This window comes from Xylocopa sonorina, chromosome 1, assembly GCF_050948175.1.
Source record: "Xylocopa sonorina isolate GNS202 chromosome 1, iyXylSono1_principal, whole genome shotgun sequence".
NCBI lineage: Eukaryota > Metazoa > Arthropoda > Insecta > Hymenoptera > Apidae > Xylocopa > Xylocopa sonorina.
This window is the reverse complement of record NC_135193.1, coordinates 18011184-18025359: the sequence shown is the minus strand read 5'-3', so window position 1 is coordinate 18025359 and position 14176 is coordinate 18011184. Positions and strand designations below refer to the sequence as shown.

The window sequence follows — 14176 nt, the reverse complement described above, 5'->3', positions numbered from 1 at the left end:
GGATCCTCGGTGATCTAACCGAACGGAATACGAATCGAGCTCGCTCGTCTAACAAACGAAATTTCGTCGGAGCCGGTGGTCAACCTATATTTACACGCGATTCGAATCACGTACGTAATCCCTGCCCGTCCGTGGTTCCACTCGAAGGGGGAAAGGAGCGTTTAGAAAGCCCGTGGCCACGACGCGTTCCTCGGTCTCGCCCTACGAAGGGCTCCGACGATAATGGTCCGTCCCTGGAGTGGAGGCTCTCCCGGCCCATTCCATTCGAGAGCCGTCGTCTCTCGCGTACATCGGCCGCCGGAGGAAGCATTCCATTCATGTTTCGGGACGCGCAACGGACGCTGATCGGAGGACGAGAGAGAGATAGAGCCGGATAACCGGGACTCCTCGCTAGGGCTAGCGCTGGCTGGCGCCACCGTCAGGAACAACGACCTGACGATACGCGTAGTCGCGATGACAATCGGCGAGTTAACGCGAGAATCACCGAACCACGTGGTGTTAATCGCGACTTTTCCGCTTCTAAGGTGAACCCGGCTTGGCTAGCGAGCCGTGCAGGAGGCGGTCGTCGAACGGACGATCGGTCTACGGAGGTGTGCGCTCGTTTAATTAATTGCCGAGTGTGCCGAGAAGTGACAGTGTCCGAGCCGCTGTTGGAAGTTTACTCTCTGTTCGAAGCCGATACCTCGCTGCGAGGATAACGCCGCGTTTGTGAGTATCGTGGCAGGTTTCATTTACGAACTACGATTTCTCGTCGGATGCGGAGATTGTGATTTTTGCTGAATCCTCGGGGTTCGTCCCTCTTTTTTCCGTTCCCTCGCACCGTCTCGTTCCCATTGCGATCTCGCTTTCTCTCACAGCGTCTCGTTGTCGTTCTCTCTCCCTCTCTCTTTCTCTCTCCCTCTCTCTCTCTCTCTCTCTCTCTCCCTCTCATTCGTTCACTCTCTCGTTCTTTCCTAGTACCCTCTTCGTTCTTTTCCCGCGGTGTTTCGCCGAAACTCGGAGCGAAGGAAGCACGGTCGAAACAAACGGGAGGAGGAGGCATCGGAAAATCTTTACGACTCCCGTAGTCGTTGAAAGTAACGAACGGTGCTCCCTCGAACTCGATCCCGGTGTCTTCCACCTACAGCGTCCAATCAATGAGCGAGCGAGCAGCGTTGAAAATTTAGTTGTACCCGAGGGTGAATCATTAGCGGCAGCGCCGGGAAGAGGTAACCGAGGTGAATCAGAGTGGCTTTAAACACAGGCATCAGGCTGGTGAAGTGAACACCCGTTTCTTGGAACAGGGGGCATCAGCGATCGAGCGGGTCTAGTCATCGTACACCATAGGGGTAATATAAAGTCGAAGGAAGAGACGGTCGTCCTGTCAGTGGTTAATTCGAGGGGTACCCGGCGGTCGTGGTCGTGCATCCCGGTAGTCGGCGCGGTGCGGCGCGAGGCGACGCGACGCTTACTCGTCTCCCTCTCCTCGTGCATACGGATAAGCCGATCGTGGCGACAGGAGCGTTGGAAGGGCTGTAGTGGCAGCTGTCGGTAGCGGTCGATGCGAACGGAGCTCGATCGAGGTCCCCTCGAGAGTGAGAGACGGCGGGCCTATTTCCTCGAGGGCTCGACAACGACTGACTCCGTCTGGTGTTGGCCGTATGCGTGCCCGTCGGTCGTGTGTCAGTACTTTTCAGGTCGGTCCACAGTGCAGTCGACTTACCATCGAGTTCTGGCTGCACGACGACGATTCGTCGAGTCGCCGTTGGGTTACGCTCGCGAGTGGTCGACTGTTGCCGCGACCGGAGTGTTTCTCTCGTGCATCCTGCCTTGTTCCTCGTGCCTCTCGCGTCTCTCAGTATGCAAGCCAGAACTCGTCCGCCGCGTGCTCGCGTCTCGTAGAATACGAGGAGCGAACAGAGACAGAGGGAGAACGAGAGGGAGAGAGAGAGAGAGAGGAAGAACGAGACGGAGGAAGATAGAGGGAGAGGAGTACGGATACGTTAATACCCGCTTCCGGCACGTGGAACCGTACCGCACTCTGTTTTTCTCCGCTCTGCCATCGCTCCGAGCTTCTCTCGCGGGAGGTCAGCACCTAGCTGGTGGGTAAGTGAAGAAACCACGTCGCAGACTGTACACCTTTCGCGATAAACTCGCGCGGCTCAAGGATACGCGTTATAACTCCTTGAAAGCCCGGATCCGCGAATCGAGCACGTCGTTTTTCTTTATCGCGTTCACGCACGATAGACACGAGAGACGCGACACTTGTTGCTCGTTCTCCTCTCTTTGCAGGCCGAGCAAAAATTCCGAACGCTCTTAGGCCACGGGGAATCGTTTTCGACTCCCGTTCGCGACTCCTTGTCCTTCGACTCGGCGACGGGAGTCGGGCACGTCGTTCGATTTCCTCCGGATTTTTCATCGTGAGAACTCTGGTCACGTTACGGTGGCGTATCTGTGGAACGTGAGAACGTGGAATGTCGCGACACGCGAAGATAAGACAAGAGTCAACCACTTACCGGCCGGGGGTGGATCCCCCCGCGCTTCTCTTGTTTACGAACCGCGCGCACAGGGAACGTCGCTCGGCGAACCACGTGGTTGTGCTTTGCAAGCTTCTCGAATTCGAACAGAAGCGATAGAATTTCGTCCGACTCTCCTCGAAGAGTTACAACATCGAAACGGTACGCGACGCGTCGCGGGAAATTCTAATAACCACCTTCGAAACGTTCCCATCCCAAGGATCCGTGTGTAATAATAATAATAATAATAGTAATAATAATAATACAAGCGATTTTTCGAACGACCGTTCGTGAAACGCCGTGTACGACGCGGCCATTCGATTAGTCATCGAGAAACTATAAATCAATAAGCACGTTCTACAATGGGTGATTCCACGCGTTGAGTAACCGCTCGCCGTTTTTCCGCAACGCACGATCCGCTGGCCCCGACGACTCATTCATCTCGGCTCGAACCGTAAATTTCAGATCGATAGTAGCGCTATGTAATTCTTCTATCTACGTGACGCACACGCGTTACAGCGGCTCGGTTAGCTGGCTGGTACGGCTTAGAAATGGAAGTGAATGGGAGAGGGCTGGTTAGTAGTGTTCGTCGTCGTGTGAAAGACCCGGCCAGATAGTAGTGTCAACCCCATGAATAATCCGAAGTCCATTGGCGCCTCCGTTTACTTCAACCGTCGATGCGTCGTTTCCTGTCTCACGAAAAGTCTTCGAGTATCACGCTTCCTGATCTATATCTAATTTTCGATTCGACGATCGTCCACGGAATCTCAGGTACGTCCCCGGTGATAATTCTACCTTTAAACGTTCGATGGTACGCGAGTAATGTTTAATGCATCGGAGAAATTTGAAACGAACAACGATAGACGATAACGATCGATCGTGAAGTTACGATCTTGGCTACCAGAGCACGCCAGAGTTGGCACCTCCATTCATTCATGCGACCAAGCCTTTTTCGCGGTTCGAAAAATCACATTTCGTGAAATTTCTCGTTAGAAGCTTGTTTATCTGCCCTGTGCCGCGCAGTACGTAAACAGTGTAACACGTGTAACGTAGTGAAAGATACGGGGGCAGAACACGTTGCGCAATCCGATGTACCAACACCGATTTACCAACAAACCAAATATTGCGTAGCGTGTAACGAGTCATCTAACAACCATGTGCTCGTTCCGTCCGAGCACGCGAGATAATAGAGATAGTTTGATACCACGCGTACCTCCTTGCTATTTACTTTTCCACATTCCTCGCATTTCGTTCGACGGTTCCGTCCCCTTATCTCCGATCGAGTCGGACCTACCTTTTCTCGTGTTATTGCTCTCCCCGTTCGGGTCCAGTTTTTCTTTTTCCGATTCCCAGAAAAATTCGTCGCGTTTGCATTCCTTCAGCCCGGCTCTTGGCTCGTGACGAAACACGAGGCACGAGTCTCTTCGTTTCTATGGAGTAACGCTTCGTCCGCCTTCTCTTCGTGGAAAAACCTTTCCAATAGTCCTACGAGGGAGACGACACCGTGACGTGCTCTAGCGTAGGTGGTCCCGAGATAATGTTACCGTATCGAGAGTCCTACCAAATTCGTCGACCGCCTCGCTTTACTCTCGATTCCGTCTTCTCGGCCCGGTTACGAAAAGGAACGATCTAGAAAATCACCGATAAAATTCATAGGGGCGTATTTACGTTTTAGACCGTCGCCACTGTTTCGCCTCGCGATCGTTATGCTCGTTCGAATGATGTCACGTTCGTCGTTCCTCTGTTCTCGTCGAATTTATTTATTTTTTCTTTTCTTTTTTTTTTCTCTCCCCGCGTACTTATCGTAAAGGGAAGTCGATAAAAGAATTTAATCAAAGCGTCGAATGAACGCCGACTGCCGAGGCTTCCTCCGCGAAGATGACGTTTCATCGGTATTTATAGTTTACGTTGACAACTTTTCGAAGCGTGCTCGGCAAAAAGAGGCAATGCGTTATCGTTGAATAAATTAACGCCTCATTCACCAAAGATTTCCTACGATGCAGTACTTTCGACCGATAAAATGAAAAGAAAGGAAAGAGAGCGAGAGAGAGGGAGGGGAGAACAAGCGGTAAAAAACGTAGAGTTACGCGGTAAATATTATAAATTTAAAAGCGATAACCACCGTATATTACGTACTGTTAGATCTATGTAAACATTACGAAACCTTTAACAGCGTACTGGCTTTTCACGGCCCTTAAGTTACCATTTGAATTTTCTAGCCTTATCGCGGCTAGCTGTTACTAAAACTAGGTCTTCCTATCGCTCTACGCAACCCGGTATTATCTTTCACGCATTCTCCATTCAACTTTGTTGTTAGCATGACGTTTAATTACCGTGTATACACGGACGAACAGCATAATTGCTTCCTTTTACGATCGTGCGTATTAGTTTTCTCGTAATAACGAAGAAAACAGGTTCCCATTCTTATAGTCGACTCAGGCTCGTTTCTACCCGCGGTTTCGACGGCCGCGGAGACATTTTCCGACGCGGCTGTACTTCTGAGAAACCGGCGATAATTATTAGACGGAAGTGTAAACGAACGGGCGGACGTGTTCCTTAAAGGGACGCGTTGACCCAGGTAACACGATTTTCGACCGTCCGGTCGTCGTTCCCGAAGAAAACAAAGGACAAGGACCCCGGCTGTGGAACGGCGTGCCCTTCGTACATTAACAAGATGTTCCGGGAACCCGCGGCCGAGGCAGACGGGTATTATGCGAACGCAGGTGTCGGTGCAGATGTCGAGTAGTAGCAGACGGTGCAATACCGTCGCGCGGCCGGTATACGGAAATTTTAATGAAACGCCAATATTTGTCCGTGCGAGGTGGCACAAGTGTCTTCTCGCCGGTATATCAGGTATATTTGTCCCCGGCTCGATTATTGTTTCACGTTAAACATTGTATCGTTCACGTCTTAATACTCTGTAGCATCCCCCACGCACGCGAGTACCGTGTTCGATGAACTCGCCGTCCACGGGACAGACGCGACATTTGCGCGAGACAGCCGTTCGATTCACACCAGCAGACGTAGACAGCGAACGATCTCGTTTGTTTCAGGTAGAAGCCGAAATGTTGTGATGGCTGGAACGTCGCGGCGTCCGAGCTCAGAGCTCGGACCTGATCTGTCGTCCCCGACGCCGCCCAAGAAGTCCAAGTTCTCCGATGTCTCGATCGAGGGGACGTCCGGTAAGGAGCACGAACTGACCACGGAGGAATTGGAGCGCGTCGACAAGTTGACCAGCTCGGTGGCCGCCACTCTCTCCGGGAACACGATCGAGCTGATACCGGGGGATGCGTCCGAGGCGAATCCGTTCGGCATCAGCGAGGAGTCTCTGGACAGCGCGAAGCAGCTGATCAAAACTAGTTTGGAGGGGCCGGCGAAAGTGACGGCCGGTTCCTCTAAGGAAGGACACTTTGGTAGCTTCGAAACGATCGTACAAATGAAGTACGGCAGCCAGGAGGAGCTGTCCGGTAGCTCTAGCAAGAGGTCGGAGTCGGACAGCGAGGTGCAGATCCTCGGTGAGGCGGCGTTGTACCAGGACTTGTCGTTGATCGGGAACGGTGCCTACGGTACTGTCTACAAGGCCAAGGACTTGAATACGGGCCAGGTGGTGGCGTTGAAAAAGGTCAGGGTGCCCCTAACGGAAGACGGTCTGCCTACCTCTACGTTGAGAGAAATCGCCACGTTGAAGCAGCTCGAGAGATTTGAGCATCCCCACATTGTGAGTTGTATTGTATTGCATTGTACGCTCGCTCTAACTCTTTCTCTCTCTCTCTCTCTATTCGCGTTACGTTTATATTCTTCTGTTGTGTTACGCAGGTGAGACTACTGGACGTTTGTCAAGGAAATTATTTGCATTTACCTTCCGCCGATGGGAGGTCAGAGAGGCTGGATCGGGGACTAACGTTATGGCTGGTGTTCGAGCACGTCGAAAGAGATCTAGCATCCTACATGTCCTCTTGTCCAAGGTCAGGCATCCCGTCGCATCTGGTGAAGCAAATGTCGGAGGAGATACTCAAGGGAGTAGAATTTTTACATAGCCATAGGATCATACACAGGGATTTAAAGCCTCAAAATTTGTTGGTATCCAGAGAGGGGAGAATAAAGATAGCTGATTTTGGTTTGGCAAAAACGTACGACTTTGAGATGAGATTGACTTCCGTGGTGAGTTAATTAAGTTACGCGGGTCGCTTATGGGTATTTCAGTCGGTGGGAGATGATGAGAATCAATTCCCGTGTACAGGTCGTGACGCAGTGGTATCGCGCACCAGAAGTCCTTCTAGGATGCTCTTATGCAACACCCGTTGACGTTTGGTCCGTGGGATGCATACTAGCAGAATTGAGCAGGCTCGAACCATTGTTCCCTGGTACGAGCGAAGGTGACCAACTCGACAGGATTTTCCAGTAAGTTTACTCGACGTTTTCGACTTTACGACAGCGAATAGTGATTATTCTCATAGTGCTTTAATCGCCTCGCAGAGTAATTGGAACCCCGTCGCAAGAGGAGTGGCCAGAAAACGTATCGCTTAGTTGGACTGCATTCCCGTACAGACAACCAAAACCTCTTGCAGCAATAATACCTGATCTCAATGAGCACGGACTAGATTTAATTAAAAGTTTGCTTACGTTTGACCCACATAGACGGTTGACAGCAGCTCAGGCCCTCAGACACCGGTATTTCACTCAAAATGACTCGTGATGATTACTTTCTGTGAGTATTTTTTGGTGTCTTTAGTAGTTTTTCAAGTACAGACTGACGTGACGGTATCCAAAAATACGTAAGTGTATCATTTTAAGAGACGTCTAAGTAATTTTTGTTTTAAGCAGGTAATATAGTTCACGAGGATAATACGATACGAATCTCCGTAAGCACGTACGGCTTATAAATATTCTTTTCTCCGATTAGAAATTACAATTGCAAAACACGTTTACTACGTTTTACGAAACTATCACCATATTTAATTCATACGACTGTTGCGTTGCGTCGGAGCATTATCGTAACTTAATTACATGCAGTCGTTATACATCGAGACAAATAGCGCTTTATCTGATTTATTTAGTGGACTGTATAATTTTCACTTAGTTAGTGTATTTAACGATAATATTATTAGTTCGTTATTTATTTAAGTAACGTTTAAGTAGAATAATTGCATTATATATTTTTTATTTCCAAGAAACTAATGTGAACCCAAATCTATTATAAATCTGTCGATTATTCATTTGCTTTATGGTACCTACCGAACAATCAAGCACGAATAGAATTCACGAATGCGCACCAAATATAATTTCGTATAACGATTAACTAGGTGTGCCTTCCAAAGTTGCTCGAACGTTCGTAACCCTTGCCTTCTATGTAATTATACTTAATAGTAAGCGTAGTACTATTAAATAACGTTATTCTTGTAAGACTGGGGCCTATTGACCCGTTAGATTTGTCGGGGAGACATAGAATCTTCCTCGAAAAACCAGAAAGTACACTGCCATATGTATGTAAAGCAAATAATTAATAGCGTTTAATAATGTATTTTATGTTCAGTATGTGTATAAATCTTAACTATACGAACAATATTTATATACACCTATATTACACAGTTTGTAAAAAAAAAGTGTGAAAGACCTTTGATAAGACTGTGCAGAATAAAGATTTTATAGTTTTATATATCGAGAAACTATTCTTAAATTGAAATTAGGTAGGAAAATTAGAACTGTAAACCAACAAGCTGAGTGTAACGCAAAGTGCAACGATGCGCATCTCTAATTCGAATTTACCGCCATTTATTATTCGTAACATGGCGTCTTGAACGTTGCACTCTCTTAATCGCACAATTTAATCAGTAATATATCCGCAATATTAATGCGTTGATTTCACACACCGAAGACACAATAAAGTGCACTCGAAATGAGGCTGCTCTTAAATATCGTGCTAAATTCATCGAAACGGCTACCATACTTAAATGCCAATCTACCGAATCGTGCTCCATGCTGGAGAAAAATGGCGACCGAAGTAGAGAAAGCACAAACCGCTGCGCCCGGTGGAGATACAATTTTTGGGAAGATACTTCGCAAAGAAATACCTTGTAACTTCATTTATGAAGACGACCAGGTAAATTTAATCAAACGTTTCAAAGATGTCGTTTCGAAAAATGTTCAAGTAACTTGTTCCTGTTGTCAGACTGTAAGGTTATCTTCCGGCTTTACACATTTCAATAGTCACTCGATATCAAATAATTATAATATGTTGACAATAGTAAATTTGTCAAGTCGAACGTAATACTATGTTCTTTAACTTGCTCCAGATACACTTTCTTAATATTATTTCAATATTGTTACATAATTTATTTCGTAATTAAGATTTCATTAAAAAAGGAAACACTTTTTGTTGTGCTAGTGTGTTGCATTTCAAGACATTAACGGCCAAGCACCGGTGCATTTTCTGGTGATTCCACGAAAACCAATTCCGCAACTTTCGAAAGCCGAAGATGGGGACGAAGCTTTATTGGGTCACTTAATGATTGTCGCTCGAAAAGTGGCGAAAGAACAAGGTCTCGATGATGGTTTCCGTATAGTCATCAACGACGGTAGAAACGGTGCGCAATCAGTGTATCATTTGCACATACACGTCCTCGGTGGTCGTCAAATGAGATGGCCTCCAGGTTAAAAAACTTTATTCGATCCGATATAACATTGCGAGGAATTGTAATTTCCAATTACAAAAAAGAAATACCTTACACCAATAAAAGAGTATAAAAAAAATAACGCAACATATATTTAATCGTGTTAGTTTGAAATAATAAGTAATTTTCAAATGCAAATGTTGATCTAATTTTTCTTGTAAACTTCATATACGAATTGTATACCATTCTCTTCTTGAATACCTTGAGGAATGTTTGGCTCGCTGAATTAATGAAAAAAAAAATTAAAATAAAAGCAAAGGAAAGATAAATAAATAATCAGTTAACAAAAGTAACAAAACTTACTAAGTTAAAACGAAATCATTGGGAATAGGCGGAAAAAATGTATCACACTCGAAATATTTTTTTATTCTCGTTAAATACAAACGATGAAAGTGCGGGGACTCCATTGCAGCCTGCAAATCAAACGTGTATATGTAATTCGTAATTAAGTATTCTTAATAAGCATATAAGTTAACGTCACCTTGTACACAGAGCTCCCTCCTATAACCCATATATTTTCTACGTTATCTTTTAATGGAGATTTGTTTATGACTTCAAGAGCATGTGGAATACTTTTACATACGATAGCCTCATCTCCGCAAACCCTGCGTAATCAAAATTTTATTCGTTATGTTCTCGACGGCATTTGTATTATTAATGGAAATAATCCGTACAAAAGTTTCGACGACAAAACTATATTTATTCGATTTTGTAACGGCCTATATTTCGGTGGTATACATTCCCACGTTCTTCGTCCCATAAGAACAACATTCTTTTTTGCGGGATCCTTCGTAGTCGTGGTCATGGATGTAAAGAACGCCATTTCACTTCTACAATTATGACCATGACGAAAGATGGATTAGAACGTTCTGTATTACTTGTACTTAACTTGTGATGTAATCTCAGGTATCTCTCACTTAAGTTTCCATGGTAAATTTCCTTTTACACCGATGCCCATTCCTTCGCACGCTGCCGCAATTAAATTTAAACTTGAACACATTTTTTAATATTAAGACTCTGACACGTGACAAACAATCTCTGTAGTTGTGTAATTCACTGATCCTTCGCAGCGTTAACAATTCGCGAGCATGAATGGAACGTCATTAAAGATATGTAATATAAATGATCCAGAGGACAGCACAATCTTATAAATGTAAGGAGTACAAATACTTAAGTTTAATGTACACCGTTAAGAACAACAACGTATGTAAATAATTCTACTTATTTTATCCTAAATATTCGCTTAGGGCAGAGAAATATGTTTACACCAGAAAACGTTTAGAATCGTAGCTGTCACGGAACAAATATGTGGCATTGAACGCTTACACGAAACACTTTCTTGTTTATAAAAATTTATTAGTGTGTAAAGCGTGTGTTTTGCATTTACAATGAATAATCGAGAAACCACTGAGGCACTTGCTTGAAATCATTTAAAAGTATATTTCCACATAAGTTTTAATCAGGTTTCACACATTCGTTGCTGTATTGCAGGCGAAAATATGCAGGTGTACACTAGACTTTGAATGTTAAGGAATAATTGGGCAAATAAGGCGGGAAAGTGTTCTTACCACCTAGTGGCAGATCGGCGAAACGTTATCCGTTTATACTTTCGTTTCGTTCCGATAGATGGCAGCGCGAGTACTCTGAACCAGCAGTTCTGTAATCTTTCTCTAGTAGGTGGCAGTACAACTACCTTGACTACGTAGTGTCATGCGACATTCTACTTTTAGACGTGTTAACCAAACTTTGTTTCCGAACAAGTGCATTGAATTTTAGTACATCAAATCTCAGAGATTAGCTGGTGATTTTGCATAAAAATTTTGACCGCACAGTAAGGTAAAAAGTGATAATCATTGATACTATATCTTAAGTAGTTGTTCTTTGAATTCAACTTTTTTTCCTTGTATTTTACACGTTGTGTATATATGTTTGGAATAGTTTTGATTCATTTTTTATACTAAATTAATGTAGAGATATTTGCTCGAGCTTGAATTAGATTACGATTTACTATAAATTCCGAAACAGTGCTCCCTATTAATTTCAAAATATTACAAATTCTGACATAAGAGATATTTTATAGGTTATGCTATGTAGAAACTTTTTAGAAAATCTGGTCGACGGTTCTAAATATATCGCGTAAAATTGGGGATATACTTCTAGAATGTCTGGTCGTGACGGTGGTAAGAAAAAGCCTCTTAAGGCACCGAAAAAGGACCAGAAAGTTTTGGATGACGAAGACATGGCGTACAAGCAAAAGCAGAAGGAGCAACAGAAGGCGCTCGCTGAAGCTGCGAAGAAAGCAAGTCAGAGGGGTCCTCTCGTCACAGGCGGCATAAAGAAATCTGGCAAAAAATGATCCAATTAAGACTGACGAAGAAACACGTGATCATCGTGCACACCATGTTCTTGTCAAAATACGATTTTGATATTATTGATTAGTGTATCATCCGACATATGCCTTGGACATCTTACTCTGAAGAACACTTGTAAATAAATCGTTTATGGATTAAACCACTGCAATATACACATTTAATAGGCATTCACATACTTTTGCTTAATGTTACGATTCAAATATAATGGACTGATTTAACCGATGCACTTCATAAATTTGTATGCGACCTGCTTAAGCATTAAGGTATTGATAGTAATAGAATAATACAATTTTTATTAAACGTGTCTTCTGAAGACTAAAAACAAACCTACGATCCTATCTGCGGCTGAATTTCTTTGTTTAGAATTGCAAAAACTTGTACATTTTCATTGTTTAATCATAGAATCGGTATCGTTTAACGATCGAATAATAAATCATTACATCAATTAACCTTGACGTTAAAATACTTCATTCAAATATTTCGAACGCACGTTTCAACGATGCAATTACGTGTATTAAGTCGAGGATATTGTTATGCAATATCAGATAAATAGAGTCACAGAAGACACGAATAATATGATGTAAATAATATGTATTTGCGTAATGTCTTTGAATATTTATTCCAAATGGAAGCATATGTCCATTGAAGAAACGTGAATTACAGCTGATTGCCATATGATCGACAGTGTCGGCAACTGTCGCGAAAAAAATTTCTCGACTCCATTCTCTTCCCAGTTCGTCATATTTCACATATTGCTGATTTTCGCGTGAAATATCTTTGCTTAACAGAGACTAATAAAACGCAGCATCTCTGAATACTTCCATAACTCCTCAAATGAAGCAAGAACATAAAAAGTATATCCATTACTATCCTTTTTAGGTATCCTTTGTTCGCTTACATCGTCGTTCGATTATATTATCAATAAAATCGTGTGCAAACCTTACAATTAAATCAAATCGTTCACCAAATATGGGTAAAATTGGATAATTAGTAGTTTCTAAGAAAAACACATGGCACGTATACATGATTGTTCTAACATAAAGCGTGTCGTTCAGTTTTAGGTAATCGGGACAATATCGTCCGGACATCGAGTAGTTACTTTGTCGAACACCGGTTGGTGGTCGTGGGTGTTCGCGGAGAGCTGTCACTGGCTGGGTCAGTTGGCAACAGACCTTCGAGGTGGTCGTAAGTGCTTGTGTGGCTTTGGTCCTGCACCCGTCAAACCTCTCTCGTCGAGCCTGCACGCAGAGGACAATCGAAGGGTCCGCCGCTCGTAGACCGTGACAGAGGGACAGCGACAGCAAAGGACGAATCTGCGAGCGCGACGATAGATCGGAAAAACCATGGAGCTCGTCAGGATCATTTGACCCACGGGAACGACTCCAGGCTCGGTGGATCGTGCTACCTCGCGTGATATTACAAATCGGTGAGTACTCGGTTCGTTTTCTTTCTCTTTACCCGTGTGACAGTTCGTCTCTATGCTTCCTCAGAGGAATACAAATGGAACACGTCTCATTACATGCGTCATGTAAACGCTCGGTATGGATATGCGATGCATGTGTTTGCGTGTGCCCCACGAAGGGACACCATGTTATTCACCTGCATCGCGTACCATATTGCGAACCTTATGCTTTTTCTCTATCTTCGCCACCCCCCGGAGGGTTACGTCGTAATTACCAGCGAGATGATCGAACGCGATTTCCTCGCCTGACATGTGTGCGTAACGCAGTGGTCGCATAAACTGCCCATTGTAGGTGCGTTGTATTGCGAAAGGAAGAGAACACACGGGTTTAATGCGTATTTATCTCTCGCCACGCGTATGTACCTTGTCCAATCGAGAAGCTTGAGGTTCTCCACTTAACAAACGTAACCTTTTATAGTTGCAAACTTTCCGATCGAACGTCCTTTATCTGCTCGGTTTACCTTGGCTGATAAGTTGGACACGCATTAGGGACATGTTAGGAAATTCACGCAGCTGATTAAATGTCGCGTGACAGGAATATTCCAGACAGAGGTTTCGAACTTTTTGAAAACTGTCCTTCGCAGAGTCGATGCTAGGTTCCCAACGCGATGGTCCTATCACCGCTGCTAATTTTTTTCCTTTCCTCGTTCCGAGCGTCGTGCTCTTAATTATTGTTTAGAAATAGAGGCCTCGTATAGAAGTACGTCTATCCGTTGGTCGCGGATAATTTCGCGAACGGCAGAAATCACGCGTTCTGTTAAATTCTGCGTTTTAAATACTCAGTGGTTTAGAAAGATCGTTCAGAGTCTGGATTTCTTTTCAAATCCGAACGTCTAACGAGTCAACCTTGCGTTGGCCTGTTTGACTTGTATCTAATAAATGTTACAGGACACTCTAAATGCGTAACGACGGTTATTTTATGTTTCGAAATGTATGCCTATTACCTTAAACGATCCGTAGCGTTTCGCATATGTTGTCGTTACGATAAATCGTGCCAACGTTGTTTTTAAAATCGTTTAGATCGATTCGGGAACATTTCCACGTTTCCATCGACCCGTTGCTCGTTACGAGTCGCGGAACAAACTGCTGCAACAAACTTTTGCGACGCGTTTAGATACATATGTGCGAAACTCGAGGGTGAGCGGTGGTTCGACGTTGCCCGATATAAATCACGCT

At 44.5% G+C, this 14176-nt stretch overlaps 5 protein-coding genes across 10 annotated transcripts in view; 4 read left to right on the top strand and 1 right to left on the bottom strand.

The window, feature by feature from the left end:
- The window catches only part of LOC143432610 (cyclin-dependent kinase 4), a 30471-nt gene extending 22320 nt beyond the window's left edge, over window positions 1-8151 (top strand). For 2 of the 6 annotated variants that reach the window (XM_076909366.1, XM_076909368.1), the window contains exons 2-5: window positions 5549-6213; window positions 6312-6656; window positions 6736-6896; window positions 6972-8151. In XM_076909366.1, the coding sequence (XP_076765481.1) occupies window positions 5569-6213; window positions 6312-6656; window positions 6736-6896; window positions 6972-7191 (1371 nt within the window). In that variant the 5' untranslated portion in view covers window positions 5549-5568 and the 3' untranslated portion in view covers window positions 7192-8151. Of the gene's footprint in view, window positions 1-1957; window positions 2086-2781; window positions 3267-5548; window positions 6214-6311; window positions 6657-6735; window positions 6897-6971 lie in introns of those variants that run through there. The other 4 variants (XM_076909364.1, XM_076909365.1, XM_076909367.1 and 1 more) reach the window with 4 other exon arrangements.
- A 118-nt stretch (window positions 8152-8269) lies between these two features.
- Window positions 8270-9213, top strand: Hint1 (histidine triad nucleotide binding protein 1). The gene is made up of 2 exons (XM_076909403.1): window positions 8270-8595; window positions 8881-9213. The coding sequence occupies exons 1-2, from the start codon at window positions 8392-8394 to the stop codon at window positions 9148-9150; spliced, it is 474 nt and encodes a 157-aa protein (XP_076765518.1). The 5' UTR covers window positions 8270-8391; the 3' UTR covers window positions 9151-9213.
- On the bottom strand, window positions 9207-10234 carry Dhfr (dihydrofolate reductase). The gene is made up of 5 exons (XM_076909402.1): window positions 10084-10234; window positions 9841-9996; window positions 9648-9771; window positions 9470-9579; window positions 9207-9387 (listed from the first exon to the last, which is right to left on the bottom strand). Exons 1-5 carry the CDS (start codon window positions 10164-10166, stop codon window positions 9312-9314), a joined length of 549 nt encoding a protein of 182 aa, XP_076765517.1. The 5' UTR covers window positions 10167-10234; the 3' UTR covers window positions 9207-9311.
- A 615-nt stretch (window positions 10235-10849) lies between these two features.
- LOC143432637 (translation machinery-associated protein 7 homolog) lies at window positions 10850-11699 on the top strand. Its single transcript, XM_076909412.1, has 2 exons — window positions 10850-11002; window positions 11327-11699. Exon 2 carries the CDS (start codon window positions 11328-11330, stop codon window positions 11520-11522), a length of 195 nt encoding a protein of 64 aa, XP_076765527.1. The 5' UTR covers window positions 10850-11002; window position 11327; the 3' UTR covers window positions 11523-11699.
- Window positions 11700-12623: 924 nt separating this feature from the next.
- Window positions 12624-14176, top strand: part of Atos (atos homolog atossa) — a 30848-nt gene continuing 29295 nt past the window's right edge. Inside the window, exon 1 of the mRNA XM_076909297.1 lies at window positions 12624-12964. The gene's annotated coding sequence lies outside the window, so the exon portion shown is untranslated. The remainder of the gene's footprint in view (window positions 12965-14176) is intronic.